The 16983-nt window shown below is 41.2% G+C and overlaps 2 protein-coding genes across 3 annotated transcripts in view; both read left to right on the top strand.

Moving 5' to 3' along the window:
- Window positions 1-1171: 1171 nt before the first annotated feature.
- Window positions 1172-10148, top strand: LOC144042915 (ectonucleotide pyrophosphatase/phosphodiesterase family member 7-like). 2 transcript variants are annotated; one of them, XM_077556005.1, is made up of 6 exons: window positions 1172-1260; window positions 4658-4803; window positions 6308-6937; window positions 8946-9189; window positions 9792-9915; window positions 9999-10148. In XM_077556005.1, exons 2-6 carry the CDS (start codon window positions 4693-4695, stop codon window positions 10048-10050), a joined length of 1161 nt encoding a protein of 386 aa, XP_077412131.1. In that variant the 5' UTR covers window positions 1172-1260; window positions 4658-4692; the 3' UTR covers window positions 10051-10148. The 2 variants fall into 2 exon arrangements, with proteins under 2 accessions (XP_077412131.1, XP_077412130.1); XM_077556004.1 differs by lacking the exon at window positions 1172-1260 and adding an exon at window positions 2114-2544.
- Window positions 10149-11309: 1161 nt separating this feature from the next.
- The window catches only part of cbx2 (chromobox homolog 2 (Drosophila Pc class)), a 6626-nt gene continuing 952 nt past the window's right edge, over window positions 11310-16983 (top strand). The window contains exons 1-5 of the mRNA XM_077559535.1: window positions 11310-11433; window positions 11543-11586; window positions 14110-14175; window positions 14247-14316; window positions 14386-16983. The exon at window positions 14386-16983 is cut by the window's right edge and continues 952 nt beyond it. Coding sequence (XP_077415661.1) covers window positions 11362-11433; window positions 11543-11586; window positions 14110-14175; window positions 14247-14316; window positions 14386-15573 — 1440 coding nt within the window. The 5' untranslated portion in view covers window positions 11310-11361 and the 3' untranslated portion in view covers window positions 15574-16983. The remainder of the gene's footprint in view (window positions 11434-11542; window positions 11587-14109; window positions 14176-14246; window positions 14317-14385) is intronic.

Below are 16983 nucleotides of genomic sequence, written 5' to 3'. Positions count from 1 at the left end.
GAAAAGAAAATGCTCAAAAAGTAACCACAATGTTCAAAAACAAAATAAATCCTGAAAATTACTAACAAAAAATAAACAATTGCTGGAAAAAAGTCAGATTTTTTTTTTTTAAGGCAGAAAAGAAAACGTTCTAGAAAACTATAAAATGTCCCATAACAAAGAAGAAATTCCGAAAAGGACCATAAAATGTACCCAAAATTGCCCAAAATGTCAGAAAAATTATAACCAAAAAGAAGGCAGGAAAAATGCCAAAAAAATAGCCATAAATACCCCCAACAAATGAAGAAAAGAGGCAGAAATAACATGAAATAATATGACCATAAAATTGCCAAAAATGTCACAAATATGACAGAAAGGTTGAAAAGTCTAAAAATGTATGAAGAACAAAGTATGAAAATTACAATATTTTTTAAATAGAAGAGAAAAGGAAAAGGTAGGTAGAAGAAAATAAATGTGTACATATTGGACGGTGCATGCTTTCATATTTGTGTGTTATGGTCCCGCTCTGATTAGCTCTTGGGCCCTCAGTACATTAACACTAACACACTGTTTTGCGGCTCCACACACATTTTTTGGTTATTTCTTTGGTTTAAAATTGCTCTTTTGACAGGAAAGGTTGCTGACACCTGGTGTGGGTCAAAGTACACAAGACTTACAAGACAAAACAATGACAAAAATAAGTATTGAAACAGTGAAACTTGCCCAAAATTTCTGACTCTTCTATTTCAGGCATGGATTGTGGAGACTTTTTGGGTGTGTCCTGCTGCTATGGACATGTCCACCCAGTTTAGTGTTGGTCAGTGAGACTGGTGTCGGGGGCTCATTTTCTTTCAAAATGTACAGAGGGTACTGCTGAGGGAATTTGCTCAAAATGGCTGCTTCATACCAAAGTGTTTGTCAGACACCCTGAGACTTTTTTATGCATCTTGTCATGATAGTGTTAAATGTTATGTCAATCAGTGAAACTGGTTTTGGAAATGTGTTTTTTCCAACTTTCCAGGGAGCACTACTGAGTGAGTTTCTTTTAGTGGGGATCACTGCACTGCAGTGTTTGCACTCAGTCAGCAGGGTGCGATAGAGGCAAACAAAGAAAAAATTCCAGGCGGGTGGTTTCTGAAAGGTCAGATAAAGTTTACCCCGGCCACTCAAGTTGAGCACTTGAAGTTGTCATGGCGGAGATGTGAGAGTCAGCAGTCCACCCTCGAGGAAAAAAGAAAGAAAAAAGGAAGTCTTGCTGAGTGCGTGCGTCCGCGCGAGTTGGTAAGTGAGCGTTCACATGAGTGCGCGGGGATGAATATGAATGAGGTAAATGAAAGCTGATGAATGTTTGCCCTTATCTCCATAAAGATTAGACAATTCCCTTGAACCGCAGCCAAGGACGCGCACAATAAAAGGACACTTTTTCAACAGCTCATAACATCACATCACCGTGATATGATGGATCATGTCCCGGCCTCGACGCCCGCCTGTTTATTTTATTTATTCATTCATTTATTTATTATCTCCCATGCCCATCGCCCAATAATGGTTTATGAACTTTTAACAAGATCCCCAGGACAAGGTTCACGTTAGACTCATTGAAATTAATTTGGATTATTATATCGAGATCACCGCTGCCCCATCACAATAGCGAGATAAATCCCGTTTGGCCACTCAAGGGGAAAGCCATCCAAGTACGGCTTTAAGACAAAGGGTTCCAAATTTAGGGGTTTGTTTCATTATAAGGTTAGAGTTTCAAACCGGGGTTAGACTCCTTTAAAGCAGGGTTTCAATCCGGGATTAGTGTTTCGAACAATAGTTAGGGTTTATACATAGGGTTCCATACCAGGGTTCGTATTTCAAAGTAGGGTTCTGAACCACGTTTAGGCTTTCAAATTAAGAGTTTCATGCCAGGTTTATGATTTCAAGCAACAGTAACATCGGAATTCAAGTGAGGGTTAGGGTCTCAAACAAGGGTTAGGTTTTCAAAGTAAGGTTTCAAACTGTGATTGATTGAAAGCTTCCACGAGTCAGGTAGTTCAAAACAACACAGAGTTTCAAGGAAAAGCTGAAGTTTTCAAGTCGGGTTTCAAGACAGAGTTTCAAGCCAAGCGTACATCGCGAGATTAACACGGAGCATGTCAGTGAAGACTGACGGTCGTCACTGAGCAGAACTCGGGGGCCATAAAACTCAGCAGAAAAGTTGTAATAAAGCGTCCTGATAAGATAAAACCACAAACTTTGTCCACAAACACAATCTCTGGCACTTAGAAAAGCGTGGCCGTACTGTCAACACCACAAACTTTCCGTAGCGTCGACATTGAGTCATGTTCTGGACAGCCGCCGTGTGCCTCCTGTGGGGGGCCTCGTGTAGCTTGGCGGCCCCTGTCGGCCCCCCGAGACAGAAAGTCCTGCTGGTGTCTTTTGACGGCTTCCGTTGGGATTATGACCGCGACGTGGACACGCCTAATCTGGACCTCATGGCTCGCGACGGCGTCAAGGCCGAATATGTTACGCCGCCGTACCTCACCATCACCAGTCCCACGCACTTTACTCTCCTCACCGGTAAGACACGAGTAAAAATTACACTTCCTCCACGATTAAAGTGTGCCTGTGATGCTCTGAATTAGAAATGTAAAGAATTTATCAAGAGAAACTGCATCCAAACAAATTTTTGTTACAATGTTGTTTTTGTTACAAGCAGTCCTATAATAACTCGCAACACCGAGACTTTCCCCGAGTCAAAATTGACAGAAGTCTGAAGACGACATCACAGCTGCTCAGGGCTCAGATAACGACCAATCACAGCTCACCTATTTTCTGAAACTGAGCAGTGATTGGTCGTTATCTGAGCCCTGAGCAACTGTGATGTCATTTTTAGTTGACAGCAAGTGACAAAATGGCCACCCAATGAGATGGATTAAAACAGGTGAACTTTACTGCTTAAAGGTCTTGTATTAGGTCAACTTTTCAACATACTAAAATAGTTCTCAAATGTGTAAAAGACATGGATCTAATATTTTTGCTGTCCCAAAATCAGCCAAAAAACGCTCTGTTCAAAACAACCTGTTTTAGGGGTGTGTCACTTTTATGTAAATAGCTGCACCAGGCCACGCCTAGGCCATACCCTTCTCTCTCGAAGGGGCAGTGATTTCGGTCATGGTAGCCATGTGCTAATGTTGTGAATGGAAACGACTGGCCATGGGAGCAGAAGAAAAGAAAAATACAGACATGTCTTTTACACATTTGAGAACTATTTTAATATGTGGAAAAGTGACATAACGTTTTACCATAAGAAAAAGTAGCATAACGTTACTATAGAGACTACGTTGTAGCCTTAGTTTGTGATTGTTCAGGCAATGGTTATTTTGCTGGAACCGGCAAATGTCTCGCAAACGCTATTTTGCCGTGAATGACTCAGATTTGCCGCGAATGCTTGTAGACATTCACAAGTAGTTATGAATAACACAAATGTGCACATTTAGGCCACTGCCCGGTCACAACGTGCAAGCCGTTTCGTCGAGACCACTTAGCGGCCGGTTAGCATCACAAAGTCATGTCTAGGTGGCGAGTTGCCAGTCACGGCAAATTAACCACCGCGGATGGTATCTTGACAAAACAATACGCAACCGCTTCATATTATCCAACCACCGTCTGTTTTATCATATCTGACCTCTTGTAACCAAACAACCTCCCACTTTAGGCACTAAAAATACACCAGTAATATGGTAAAAGGTGCACATCATCCTATTAGAAAGGATAGGAAGGAAGGTTCAATCAAAAATGTTAAACTTACATCTCTCCCGTTTGCAGTCGTGTCACACTGTTGGGACCGATCCATTATGTTTAAACGTGTGGCAAATCTTAGTCTTTCACTAACTAAGCAGTCCTTTGAGAAATGATGTCGGTACACGTCCTTCAAAAATAAAATGAATCCACTGTCTTCTCAAAGACTTAGACGAAGGAAGCAACCACATTTTCCTGATCATTGTTTCCCCTCTCCACGGAGCATTTGCGAGCAGAAAAAGAGAAAACGAAAGCAGCAGCCATCTTCTCGAATTTCAGTGGGTGTGACAAAACTTTACCAGAGGTGGTGCCACTAACCCAAGGGGGCTGGGCCAAGTGCACTTCCGTGTCTTTTTGACGTCACTAAGTCACGGAAGTTTAATCTGCCCGTTTGAAGCGCACATTTTAGAAAGGAGGAGAAAGCTAAAGGAGTCGCGGACTGGCTTTTTTCATACCTGGTTGGATTGTAGACAGGCCGGGGATGCATATTATTGATAGAAAACCCCACTAAAGTGCATTTTCATACTATGGGACCTTTAACTCATATTACACAATATCAATCAGAATGCCATGTATAGACTAGTGGGGTCACATACAACATATTATTGTAAACACATTTTTTGGGTAGACAAAAAATCCTAAACTTAATCGGATTTTTTTTTTTTTTAAATAAAGCTGTAATCTTATACAAATTACTTTTTTTGTGTTTTTTTTTTTAAGAAAAAAGATTTACTGTCTTTACAACAAAGCTGCATTGGAACAGGAAGAAAAAATTGTAATTGCACAAGAATAAGGTCATATTTTTCCAAGATAACGGATAACCTTAACCTTTTAACGAGGAAAGAAAGTCATATTTTAACAAGTGAATTCTGGGGGGGTTTCTGGCGGACAGGTCGCTACATCGAGAACCACGGCGTGATCCACAACATGTGGTTTAACACCACCAGCACGGAGAAGAAACCGTACTACCAGACACAGTTTGTCAACGAGTGGTGGGACAACGGCACGCTGCCCATCTGGATCACGGCGCAGAAACAGGTCCGTCTCAACCGGAAAATTGTTTTGGCAGGACCAGAAAGCGGCAATCTGCCGGATGCCGCAGCGCAGCTGGAAAACTTCAGCTGTGGCTTGAGATGTTTGACATTCAGGCTCTTGGATGGAGAAGTGACAAAGTGGCTTGTGTACTACAGAGGTGACGGGACTTGACTTAGGACAACTTTAGACTCGACTCGACTATGACTTGCTGGGATAGGCTCCAGCGCCCCCGCCACCCTTGTGAGGAATAAGCGCTTGGAGAAAGAAAATGGATGGATGGATGAAACCAATAGCTGAGACGCTTGCAAAAATATGCCTAGCTAGCAGGCCTGGCCTGGGCCATCAGGAGGTTCGGGACAATTCCCGGTGGGCCACCCTATATTTCAGGCCGCGAATTGGCAGGCAGCAGCCCATGCATTTGTTTTTTGATATCAGCCCATAAATAAAGAGTATCCACATCTTAGTCTTATGTTGACTGTCTCATTATCAATCAACTTTATCTCCAATGGTTCTTACACAGGCCATTTTATTATAAATAGGACTGCCTGCCTTTGTTACTAAGAGTGTTATCAAATTACAATAATTTTATACCAAAAGTAGCAAAACTTAAATCCACAAATAGAAACAATAACACTGTAACTATATTAAACCTTGTCTGTACAAAAATAACAAAGGCAAAACACAATCACAAGTGTTACTAGTAACAGAAACAAAGCATGATGAGAAAGCCTCCTACGATTACCGTTGCTGTCTTTAAATTAGCGTTAGTCAGCTCAGTATTGCACCAGAAGTGGTGAGAACATGTTTCAAAATAAGATTACTAACAGGAAGTACAATGTTAGTTGCCTTACCCTTGCGGTTTAACTTCATTTTGTAAATCTGTCTTGTTAAGTGTAAAATGTCTTATTCCATTTAATGTGCATTTGCTTATTGGTTTCTTTTTGTCCTTTTTTTGCCCAATTTATGTCCACATACTTGTTCAAATAAACAATGATTGTGCTCTTGTAAGAGCATTCAATTGTAAATGACATTTTTGATCAAATGCAATATGAATATCATTGGAGAGAATGCTCATCTATTTTACATTGATACACAAACTGTAAAATTGTGTATGTTTATTAAAACTTAAATTAGGTGGGCCGGTCTGACAAAACTACGATAAAAGCACAAGTGCTAACGCTAGCTAAGAAGTAGCCTTCAGCAAATTCACAGAGAAAAGGCAAACAATAAGAAAAGCGCTGGTCGATCAATAAACTCTTTGTGAAAATGAGCGGTGTTAATTTCGCCAGCAACGAGTTGCACTTCGAAAACACACAACAAGCTCTTCATCGTCCTTCCAGTCAGCCACCCAATCACAAACCATGGACACATTCATGACCTTACAGTGTATAAACTTAAACTGCAGGTTTGCTACAATACATTATTGCCAAGCATTTCTCCCTCTTGTCATTTAAAAAAAAAATGTATATCCAACTATAATACAAATCGTGTTACTCTATTCTCCCAGGGTTTGAAGTCAGGTTCTCTTCACTTTCCCGGCACGGCATCCAGCTACCAGGGCCAGACGGCGATGGTGCGCGAGGTAGAGCCGCTCTTGTACAACTACAAGAACGAGACGGCTTGGCGTCAGAACGTCGACAAGGTGATGGGCTGGTTCCACGACAAGGATCTGGACTTTGTCTCTCTATACTTCGGCGAGCCGGACGGAACGGGGCATCGCTATGGCCCAGACTCACCCCAACGACGGGACATGGTCAGGCAGGTGGACCGAACTGTAGGCTACATCCGACAGTCGGCGAAAAACCACCACCTGAGCGACGTCTTGAACATCATCATCACCTCCGATCACGGCATGACCACCGTCTACCGCAACGGACTGGTAGAGGAAATCACACTTTCCAAGATCACGGGGTTCTCCTTCCGGGACGTGTCTTTCCACCTGGTGGACTTTGGGCCTTCGGGGATGCTACTGCCCAAGCCGGGTAAGCTGGAGAAGGTGTACCAGGCCCTGAAGGGGGCGCACCCGCACCTCCATGTCTTCAAGAAGGAGGAGATGCCCGAGCGCCTCCACTTTGCCAACAATGACCGCATCCTGCCCATCATTCTGCTGGCCGATGCGGGTTACGTCATCAATGGGGTGCGTACGAAAATGTCACTCTTTGACAAAGGTCCAAAATCACAACAAAGAACTCAGAAGACTCAGATTTAACACAGTTCAGGTAACTGATTAACAATAGTCACTAGACTGCAATATACCACATGATATTAATACTGTTGAGTTGCTTCTGACTTGTAGGTTAAGGTTTCAAACCTGGGTTAGGGTTTAATCAAGGTTAGGGTTCTGGCCCTGATTGTTGGTTTCTGTTACAAGCTTGGCTTTGTGTTTCAAAACATCTTTGGGGACAAATATTGAGCCTTGATCGTGTGCTTGTGTCCCAAAGAGCTAAAAGCTAAACGTTAGCACAGCTTGAATCAATTGGCAGTCCTGGCAATGAAACACACATACATACACACACAAAATCGTTCAAACAATCATCCCTCAACATTTCAAAAGAACTGTTTCCTTTTGTTTGATATTGCTCACTCATAAAATATTCATGACAGTACATCAAAGAACCAAGTACAAATTTATAATCACTATTCGCTGTCATCACTGATAGCAAAGAGAAAAATATACTCACAAATACAAACGGAGCTAGACTCTTAGGTACTGTAAGAGAGCACATGGGAGTAAGTCTCCAACCTTAACGTACGAAAACGACGCCCATAGATGCACAGTCCTGATATACTGTTAGACCCTGAGGTCGCAGTAAGGTACTGTTCAAGTACACATCTCCAACCTTAACGTGATGACCATCTACACCATTTTAGAGCCACGTCAACTGTCATCACTGATAAAAGGAGAAGATACTCACAGATGTACTTTGAGATACAAGTGCGCACTGGATACAGATGGCGAGAGAGTTCAGATAAGATGCAAAAAGATAAACTAAGATAAGAGGCAAACCTGAATGACGGCTTCAATGGCGACGCTGGGCAATGTCCTCCTGATGGATTGCCTTCAAAAATAGGGAAAAGTCAAGATTAGGTTTTAAAACCTGGGTTAAGGTGTCAAACGAGGGTCATGGTTTCAGGTTAGGGTTTCAAGACTGTGTTAGGGAATCAAACAACAGCCAGGGTTTGGAGGCTGGGGTTTCAAATCAGGCTTTCAAGCCCGCCTTAAGGTTTGAAAGGAGGGTTAGCGTTTCAAGCCTGGGTTATAGGTTCAAAGTTGGGTTTCCAGCCAGTGATAGGGCTTCAAACAAGGCTTAGGCTTTCGAAGTGTGGCTTCAAGACAGGTTTAGGGTTCTAAATAAAAAGGTTTCAAGCCATACGGTTTTAAGTAAGGGTTTCAAGGTTGGACGAGTTTTGTTTTGTTTTTAATCGAGGGTTAGGGTTTCAAATTAGAGTTTCAAGACTTCCCAAGTTTGGGTTTTTAAGTAGTGTTTAAAGCAAAAAGGGTTTTAAGTTATGAATTATATATATAATTTCGATCAAGAATGACCGTTTCAAATTGGGGTTTCAAGCCTGTGATAGGGTTGCAAACAGGGTTTAGGATTCCAAATTAGGGCTTCACACGGTTAGTGTTTCAAAGTGGGGTTTCATATCAGGTTTAGCGATTTAAAGTTGGATTTCAAGCCATAGGTTTGAAATTGAACTCTCAAATTAAGGTTTCAACGTTAGGTTAGTGTTTCAGTGAAAGGTTGGGGTTTCAAATTAGGGTTCCAAAACAAGGACAGGGGTATCAAAGTAGTGCTTCAAAACAGTATTAAGGTCTCAAACATGTTTAGAGCATGAAGTTGGGGTTTTAAGGAAAATCTGGGTTTCAATGTAGGGTTTTAAGTCAGGGAGCGTGTTTCAAAGTTTGGTTTAAACCCTTTTATGGGATTTGAGAATCTGAGTGTTCAGTCTGAATGTTTTTTATCTATCCAATAGCTCCCTCTGTTGTGTGCCAGTGAGTACTACATAAACACTGTCCCAGGGTGCCACTGCTTGTGGTATTTTTTGTATACATTATAAACACTATATGCAGCGTATTTATTGTTTTATTTGTGTTGTTTCACATTTCTATGTTTACATGCTTAATTATATATTTTGGCATTCAGTACTTTCCAGTGCAGTTCAACAAGGGTGAGCACGGCTTCGACAACCACGAGATGGACATGAAGGCTTTCTTTAGGGCGGCGGGGCCGGCGTTCCGCAAGAACCTAAAGGTGGGCCCCTTTGAGACGGTCCACATCTACCCGCTCATGTGCCACATCCTGGGCATCCGACCCGAGGTCAACGACGGCCGCCTGGACGCCACCAGGGAAATGTTGCTTGCCCACCAAGACGACGAGCAGGAGGAAGGTCAGAGGCCTACGTCGCAATCGTTAAACATCGGGATTGCTTTCCAGTTAAGGTTTCGACATGGGTTGAAGTCTTAAACAACAGTTAAGGTTTCAAACAAAAGGGTTGTAAAAGTGGGGTTATGGTTGTAAAGTGGGGTTTGAAGCCAGTGTTGCAGTTTCAAAGTAGGGTTTTAAGACAGGATTAAGGTCTCAAACAACAGTTAGGGTTTCAAGAATAACCTTAAGGCTTCAAAAGGATTATGGTTTTAAATGAAGTTTTCAAGCCAGGGTTGTGGTTTCAAACCACAGTTAGGGTTTCAAATTAGGCTTTAAAGGCAAAGGTTAGGTTTCATTTCTACATTTTCAAGCCAGGGTTATGGTTTCAATGTTTTACACAAGAGGCATGGTTTCAAATGAGGGTTTTAGAAAAGTTTTCAAAGGGGTTTCAAACAAGGTTCAATGCTATGCTAATGCGAAACAAAAAGTTGTGAAAATGTTCAAGAAATTCAAAGTAACACTAAATTAATTCTGCATTTAGCGATGCTTTTCTAGCCTTTTTAGATAAATACTTTTCCAGGACTGTTTTATATATTTTGTGCGCTGTTTGTATTTGTTTTGTAGAAGGCAAGCGTATAAGCTTAGTTCCAAATGCTGTCACCGGCTTGGCTTCGACAGCTGGATTTCTTCTGGTCGTTTTTGTCATAATTGTGGCGCGCAAAATGATCAACGGCAGAGGCCACAGAAGGTAAGAAGAAAACAATTCAATGATGTTGCTTGATCGTTTTAGTTGTACGAAATTTGTAAATGATTTTTGCGTCTGTGTTTCAGTTCATCAGTTCCCAAAAAATCTGCAGAAACGACTCGACAAACTTCATTTTGACCAAAAAAACATGAATTCAATGTTTCGTTGTGCATGTGTGACTGTATAGGTGAAGAATGAGTGGGTGATTAAAATGAATTGAAATGTGTTAAACGAAACATGATATAGTGCTTTTTATTCAAATAGTTGCTCGAGTCTTACTTGATTGCAAGGGTGGTGGCGGCCTCAGCTAGGTTGCCCGCCTCTCACGCCATCTGTTAAGCAAAAGCTAAAGAAATCCAAGGTGTTTCCGGTTCAGATTTTCAAAATAAATGAATGAGCGCTAGATTTGAAATTAGAGTTTCAAGCAAGTTTTAGGTGTTTAAGGTTAGGATTGGAGCTTCCAAATACGGTTTCAAGTCAGGGTTAAGGTGCAAAGTAAAATTTCAAGGGATTGTTGGAATTTTAAACAGGGTTTCAAAGTACAGTATATGGTTGGACTAGAACAGGGTTTCAAAAAGAGTTAAAGTTTTACATAATGGTTAGAGCAGGGATAGGCAAGTTCGGTCTTAGAGAGCTGCAGTCCTGCATGTTTTTGATGTCTCCCTCCTTGAGCACAGCTGAGAGGATCTTGCAGAACGTAATTCTGAGCTGATGATTTGAAACACCTGGGTTGGAGGCAAGAGACAACGAAAACATGCAGGACTGCAGCTCTCTAGGACCGAACTTGCCTATCCCTGGGTTAGAGTTTGAAAGTAGTGTACTGCATTAAAAGTGGGTTAGGGTAAGTATTTCAGGGTAGGGTTATAAGCAAATATGGAATCAAAGTTCGATTTCTAGACAGAGTTGGCTTATGGTTTCAAAGTAAGGTTTCAAGACAGGTTCAGATTTTCAAAGAAGGGTTTAAAGACACGTGGGGTTTCAAGTCAAGGTTAGGATTTCAAAGTAGGGTTTTAAACTAGAGCTGGGGTTTCAAATTATGTTCTTAAACCTTGGTTAGGGGGTTGATTTTTAAATGATTAAAGTACCAAAAACAGTACTGTAATTTACCACAAAAAAACAGAGAAAATCCCTATTTGTAAACTATTTTCATTATTTATATAGTGCCGGTGATTTATGTAATATGACCTGTATAGTTTGTAATGAATTAATTATGTAACATGTAAAATAATGTATAAAATGTTATGCAGTATTTGTTTACGATATATTTTTTCCCTATTTGTTTGCAATATGAAACCTAGTACTGTAATATTGTATATCATCAACCTAGCTTTTATTGTGAAATGTGGCGCAGTTGTTTCCTGCGGCCTGTACGTTTTATTGTGGAAGAGGTTTCCTGTGTTGGCGGTGTTGATTTAGCTGGTATTGTTATTGTGATCGTGTGGGTCCACCATGGAGGAGCTGAGCGCCGTCGGCGAGCAGGTTTTCGACGCCGAATGCATCCTCAACAAAAGACAGCGAAAGGTTAGGAAAGACACAAAACCTCAAACTAAAACCCCAAAATCTCTTTTTGTCGTTTTTTGTGTTTACTCTGCCCCGTGCTGAGAATATTTTGGCGCTTCTTTGTGTGCAGGGAAAGTTGGAGTTTCTGGTCAAGTGGAGAGGGTGGTCCTCCAAGTAAGTCAGGAAGACCCCAAACAATGAACACAAAAACAATCACATCGCAGCATGTATTTTTTTCTGTGTCAATGCGTGCGTTTTCGTCATGGTTACTTGTTGTTCTTTTTATCCACAAAATGCTTTTAATTTTCTTCGTGTTTATATAATCAGGTTTGACTTAAATCGGGCCATTTGAGACGCACAGATGGTTATAAAAACTAAATAAATTGTTTGGTTGTTTGTAATTTAGGCTCAAACATTCATTTTTGTATTTCATTTTTTGTTATTTTCATGAACTCAAGTTAATCCATCAGGTTGAACAAGCTACAGTATTTGTTTTGTTCCATTTTATTGTTAAGTGTAAAGTGTAATAAACCATGCATCTTGACATATTAAAAGCAGACCTGATTATTGAAGAAGAAGAAAAATGAATAAAAGCGGCTGTACTTACTAAAAAAAAAAAAAAAAACTAAATTCACCAAAAATAAACTAAATACAGTTGGATTTCTCCACCCCATAGCTGTATTTGTATTAAAAAATTAAAATGGTCCAAAGTTTCAATTAATAAGTGGTGACAACTTCTACTTAACAAAATCGTTTTGGGAAACTTAGGGGTGAAAAAAGAAAAAGAAAAGAAAGATACCGTTTTCCCCAGTAGCCATTAAAACTGTGTAAATTGCTGTTATAGTATAAATTCAAGCTACTTGTTTTATTATACACCAATAACACACACACACTGGCTTCAGTTTGTTTTCTTAAAATATGCCATTTTATTAATTTTTTCGTCATTAATTTGCTTTAATTAATGTTTTTCTGCACATAAAATGTGCAAATGCAATATTTTTTGAACATGGCATTGTTTAAATTTATACTATTACAGCATAGTTACTTAGAAATTTCTTTTTACAGTAGGATTGATTTTTATTTATTATTTTTTCATAATTGTCTTTTTCTGGTCATTTCAGTTTTTCTCCACCTTTTTTGGTTGACTATTATTCTATAAGGGTGCACACTATTGCCTGCCTTCTGTTAGGCCCACACGTCCTTTGTGTGTGTGCGTGTGCGTGTAAAGGGTGGGGGGTGGTCGGACTGCTGGTCTGGGGGTCTTTTTCTCTTTCTTCAACAGGCTTCTACCACATGTTGAACTTGTTTTTATGCCACATATGGCATCTCAAATAACACAAGGCAAACATAACAACTCAGCATAGTGCTGGGTTCAACCCTAAAGGGCCACTTGCTTAAACAAAATTGGAGTCCACCTATTTTATTTGGGGGGGGGGGGGGTCATCAATTTAGCCCCGATCACATAAGTCTTCTCAGACAGATTTTCCTCTGCTCACTGTGCTGTGTGAAAGCTACGGATGCATGATAAGCGGGTGTTGAAATTGGCCCGAGAATCTCACAAGCCGTCTTCAACCCATCCCCCAATTCCGCATTGGAGCCTTTCACACAGAACAGCCCAAGGAAATGGTGGAACATTCCGGCATTAGTAGGCGGTGTGAAAGGGGCTTTCTCGACCCAAAATATCAACATAGGTTATAGAACATGTGACAAATCTGTTGTAAATCATGGCAGTGGGCTACTTTAGCAAAGTTATTTATTTATATTAGATAACAAAAGCCTGAGTTTTTTTTTAATCAGAGCATTTACTACAAAAACAGTCGTTACGAACCGCTGTAGTTAATTTTTGTCTAGTTTTCTTGAATCTTAACTGGCAAGTGACATTTTACATATAAAGTTGTTGTATATCTGACATTGGGTCACTCAAGTTAATCCACAAAACTATTTTGTTTCAAACCGTTGTAGTAAATGTGTTGTTGTGAACGATAACAGTTACAAGTACGGAATTACAAGTAGGATTATGAAGTAAATTAAGTTGATTATTATCAAGCTACAAAACTTGACTCATTTCTAACAAATTGTAATTTTGTTGTCATGTTATCCTAAATCAGACCTACAAACGTACAAAGTGTAACATTTGTAGGCTAGTTTAACAAAGTTAATAACTTAACAAAGAAGGGGAAAACTATTATTTGTATTTTGTAGCCATTGTCACACTGGGAAAAACACAAGTATGACTTCTCGTACAGTTGTTGCAAACCCGACATTGGTTGAGTTCAGATGGGGGGGCACAAAAACAAGGTGAATACATGTAATTTCTATCTATTGTATTTTTGCTGTCATATCTCAAATCAGGGAGTTACAACATGTACAATTTTACATTTTAGTAAATCTGACATTGGGCTATTTTCATGAGAGTGTAAAAATTATGACTGACAGCTGTGACAATGTTTATTCCTTCGGTCATGGAACGTACATCAATTTTAACGGGGGAGTTTCATTTCTTTCTCTTTTTTTTTTTTTAAAGAATGAAATAAAAAAATTGAAATGTATCTGTTTACAGTTTACACGCATGATTCTGCTTATATGCTACCGTCTTATTTATACGTACTTCCTGTGTCATTATACCTCCAGCTGTTGTGATGCAGCATGAATGAGGAAGTCTTTATTTTGATGTTCTTACATCTTTGTCCATTCCAGACACAACAGCTGGGAGCCCCAAGAGAACATTCTTGATCCCAGACTCCTGGCGGCCTTCAATAAAAAGTGAGTTTCTTTAGAAGTTCATGTCCTGTGGAATGTCTTGACAGTTACACATTGAGTTACGTGTACCACAGGGAACAAGAGAAGGAGCTTCTGATTCGGAAACGGGGTAAAAGGCCGAGGGGACGACCACGTAAAATTCCTGTAGGTTCACAATAGATAACATTTTTTGGTGTTGTTGGGACACATTTGAAATGTTTTGCTCTCCCTTAGGAAAATGTTGCAGAGGACGCAAAGTCCAACAGCTCTTCCTCCGGATCCTCATCCTCATCTTCCGATTCCTCGTCTTCGTGTTCCTCCTCATCGTCGTCCTCCTCGGATGACGACGACGAAGACGAGCAGCAGGCGAGCCCAGGAGTCCGAACGCGAGACCTCCACCCAAACCCCGTCCCCCAGAAGAAAGCCCAGATTGTGATGGCCAAGCAGGAGCCGCCGAAAAAACGCGGTCGCAAATCTTTGAGCAAAGGCCTTCGGAAAAGCCTCAGGAAGGATTCCGATCTTCCGGGTTCCATCAAGAAGCCTGTTCAACTGGCCAGCTTCGCCTTCATGGGCTTCCACCGGAGCTCTGCAGGAGGAGTTGCCAACCGCAGTTCCCCAGCACATGGGGGAACATCCAGAAACTCCTTGAGCTCAGTGGGATCGGGCAGATCAATCCCACCTTCCCCCGTCGCGCTGATGAAATCCAGCCCAGGCAGGAATGCCACCGAGGGGAAACCACCCATCCCCGGACTGGATCCCTTCAAACCAAGAGGGATGGAGGCTTTCACCTTGAGCACATCCAAACATCACATCCCAGGATCCCCTCAGCGTACCCCAAACTCCCCCAGTGTACAAAAGGCTCACGTGCTACAGAGGATAACCAACGCTAAAGCCATGGCGGCCCAAGCAGCAAAGAACATCACGACCAATCAACCTCTTAACCTTCACAACAAAGTCACGCAGGGCAACAAATCGCCTGCTTCGAGCCCTGGGTCAGCTTTGAGAAACACTGCACATCCTGCCCGTAAAAACAACCAAAACCAGGAATACAAAACCCCAGAGAGTCCCGCTTCCCCAGGAGCAACCCGCAAGTCCGCCACAGGCAAAGACATGACGGAGATCAAGACCTACAGAGGGAAACTGGAGAAAAGCGAGGTCCATAAATCAGAGAACCACCTGGAAAGAGCAGTCTCCAAAGATGGCAAGATGAGCACAGGTGAGGATGAGAGCAGCTCCGAGTCAGACCAGGACTCGTCAGATGCCGGCCAGGAGCGCTTGACGGTGGTCCACAACCAAGACTGGAAGCCCACCCGCAGTCTGATAGAACACGTGTTTGTCACAGACGTCACTGCCAACCTGGTCACCGTCACTGTGAAGGAGTCGCCCACCAGCGTGGGATTCTTCAGCATCCGGAACTACTGACTGGACCGCAAACATGTCACTATCAGGACCCTCCATGATTGTTGTAATTTATTTACTTTTTTGGGTAATAGAATACTTTAAATACGTTTTATTCTTAGAGTCCAATGTAGTCCAATTAATAAATCTAAGGACCAAAGGCATAGAGAGCCCAACCGGACAACCACAGATAGTTGAATCTCTTGCTGTATTTGAGGCAATTGGGAAGTTGGAAATATCTCATTCGGAGATTACAGGGTCCACTCCCACCTCAAAATGTTCCGGACAAATGCAGCATTGTTGGATTCCAGATGTTGACCAAAAAGACCATGATACTTCAACTGTGTTTTAATCTGAAGTCACAGTAGTCAAAACTAAAAGTTAGCGGGTGCTGCATTTCAGACCACCAGGAAATCGTAAATATTACTCATAAATATCTCATTTACAGGGTCGGACCTAAAAAGTTTTCAGTCAAACCTATAAAAGCTAAAATCATATTCGACTATCTGCAGTTTTGACAAATCTATCTGAATCCACACAACATTTTGAGGCTCTTTCTGCATTCAAGACCGCTGGAAAGTCGGAAATACCTAACTCGGCACTTACAGGGTCCAATGTCAAAAGATTTAAAACCAAAAAAGATTCATCTGATGACCTTGATTATTTTGGATGTACATTTTCTCAGACGTTCTCTTCCTATTCTTACTTTCCTTTTGGCTTGTCCCATTAGGAGTCAACATAGCACATCCTCCTTTTCCATCCTCCTCTCTAACACCAACTTCCCTCATGTCTTCCCTCACTACATCCATCAACCTTTTCTTGGGTATTTCTGCAGCTCTCTTGCCTGGCAGTTTGAAAAGCGGCCAATTGTAACCACTAACTAGTTTGCAGTGCGTCTGGAACAATCTGGATAAAGGGAAGCGCTGTGAATAGTGAATATTTTCCGGATGCACTGGAGTCCCTTTGTGAATTTTGCCCCGATTTTGTAACATCTTCCGGCCATGCACTTTTATGTGTCCGAAATTACCGGTTTACCAGTTACCCGGAATGCAGCATTTTGTGGCAACATTTTGCGGCGGCATTTTGCGGAACTATTGAGTAGTATGGCGCCTAGAGTGTATTTTTATATTAGCTACCTCTGTTTTATATAATGACTATTTGCTGCATATGATTTTAATCCAGGGTAAACGAGCCTTCAAGTCTTACTGCTGTGTCCCACATAGGGTTGCAAAATTTGGAACCTTTCATGGAAGTAAAGGGATTTATCAGAATAAATGGGAACGGACCGGGAATTTAACAAATTGAAGTTTGACTATTAATGGGGGACTTATAATGGGGAATATATATATATATATTTTTTTTTTGCATTTTGCCAAAACTTTTCAAAAAATTTTGTTCATTTTCTGGAAATTTCCCAATTTGCAATGTTCCTAA

This window comes from Vanacampus margaritifer, chromosome 2 (assembly GCF_051991255.1).
Source record: "Vanacampus margaritifer isolate UIUO_Vmar chromosome 2, RoL_Vmar_1.0, whole genome shotgun sequence".
Lineage (NCBI taxonomy): Eukaryota > Metazoa > Chordata > Actinopteri > Syngnathiformes > Syngnathidae > Vanacampus > Vanacampus margaritifer.
Note: the sequence above shows the minus strand (reverse complement) of the source record. Positions and strands in the feature narration are given on the sequence as shown.

What these genes read in the sequence shown, in the direction of transcription:
- LOC144042915 (XM_077556004.1), top strand. Translation starts at nt 2,307, where the DNA reads ATGTTCTGGACAGCCGCCGTGTGCCTCCTGTGGGGGGCCTCGTGTAGC. An exon ending in GGATCACGGCGCAGAAACAG is followed by an intron (nt 4,804 to 6,307) that starts GTCCGTCTCAAC and finishes CTATTCTCCCAG; the next exon opens with GGTTTGAAGTCAGGTTCTCT. An exon ending in AGACGACGAGCAGGAGGAAG is followed by an intron (nt 9,190 to 9,791) that starts GTCAGAGGCCTA and finishes TTTGTTTTGTAG; the next exon opens with AAGGCAAGCGTATAAGCTTA.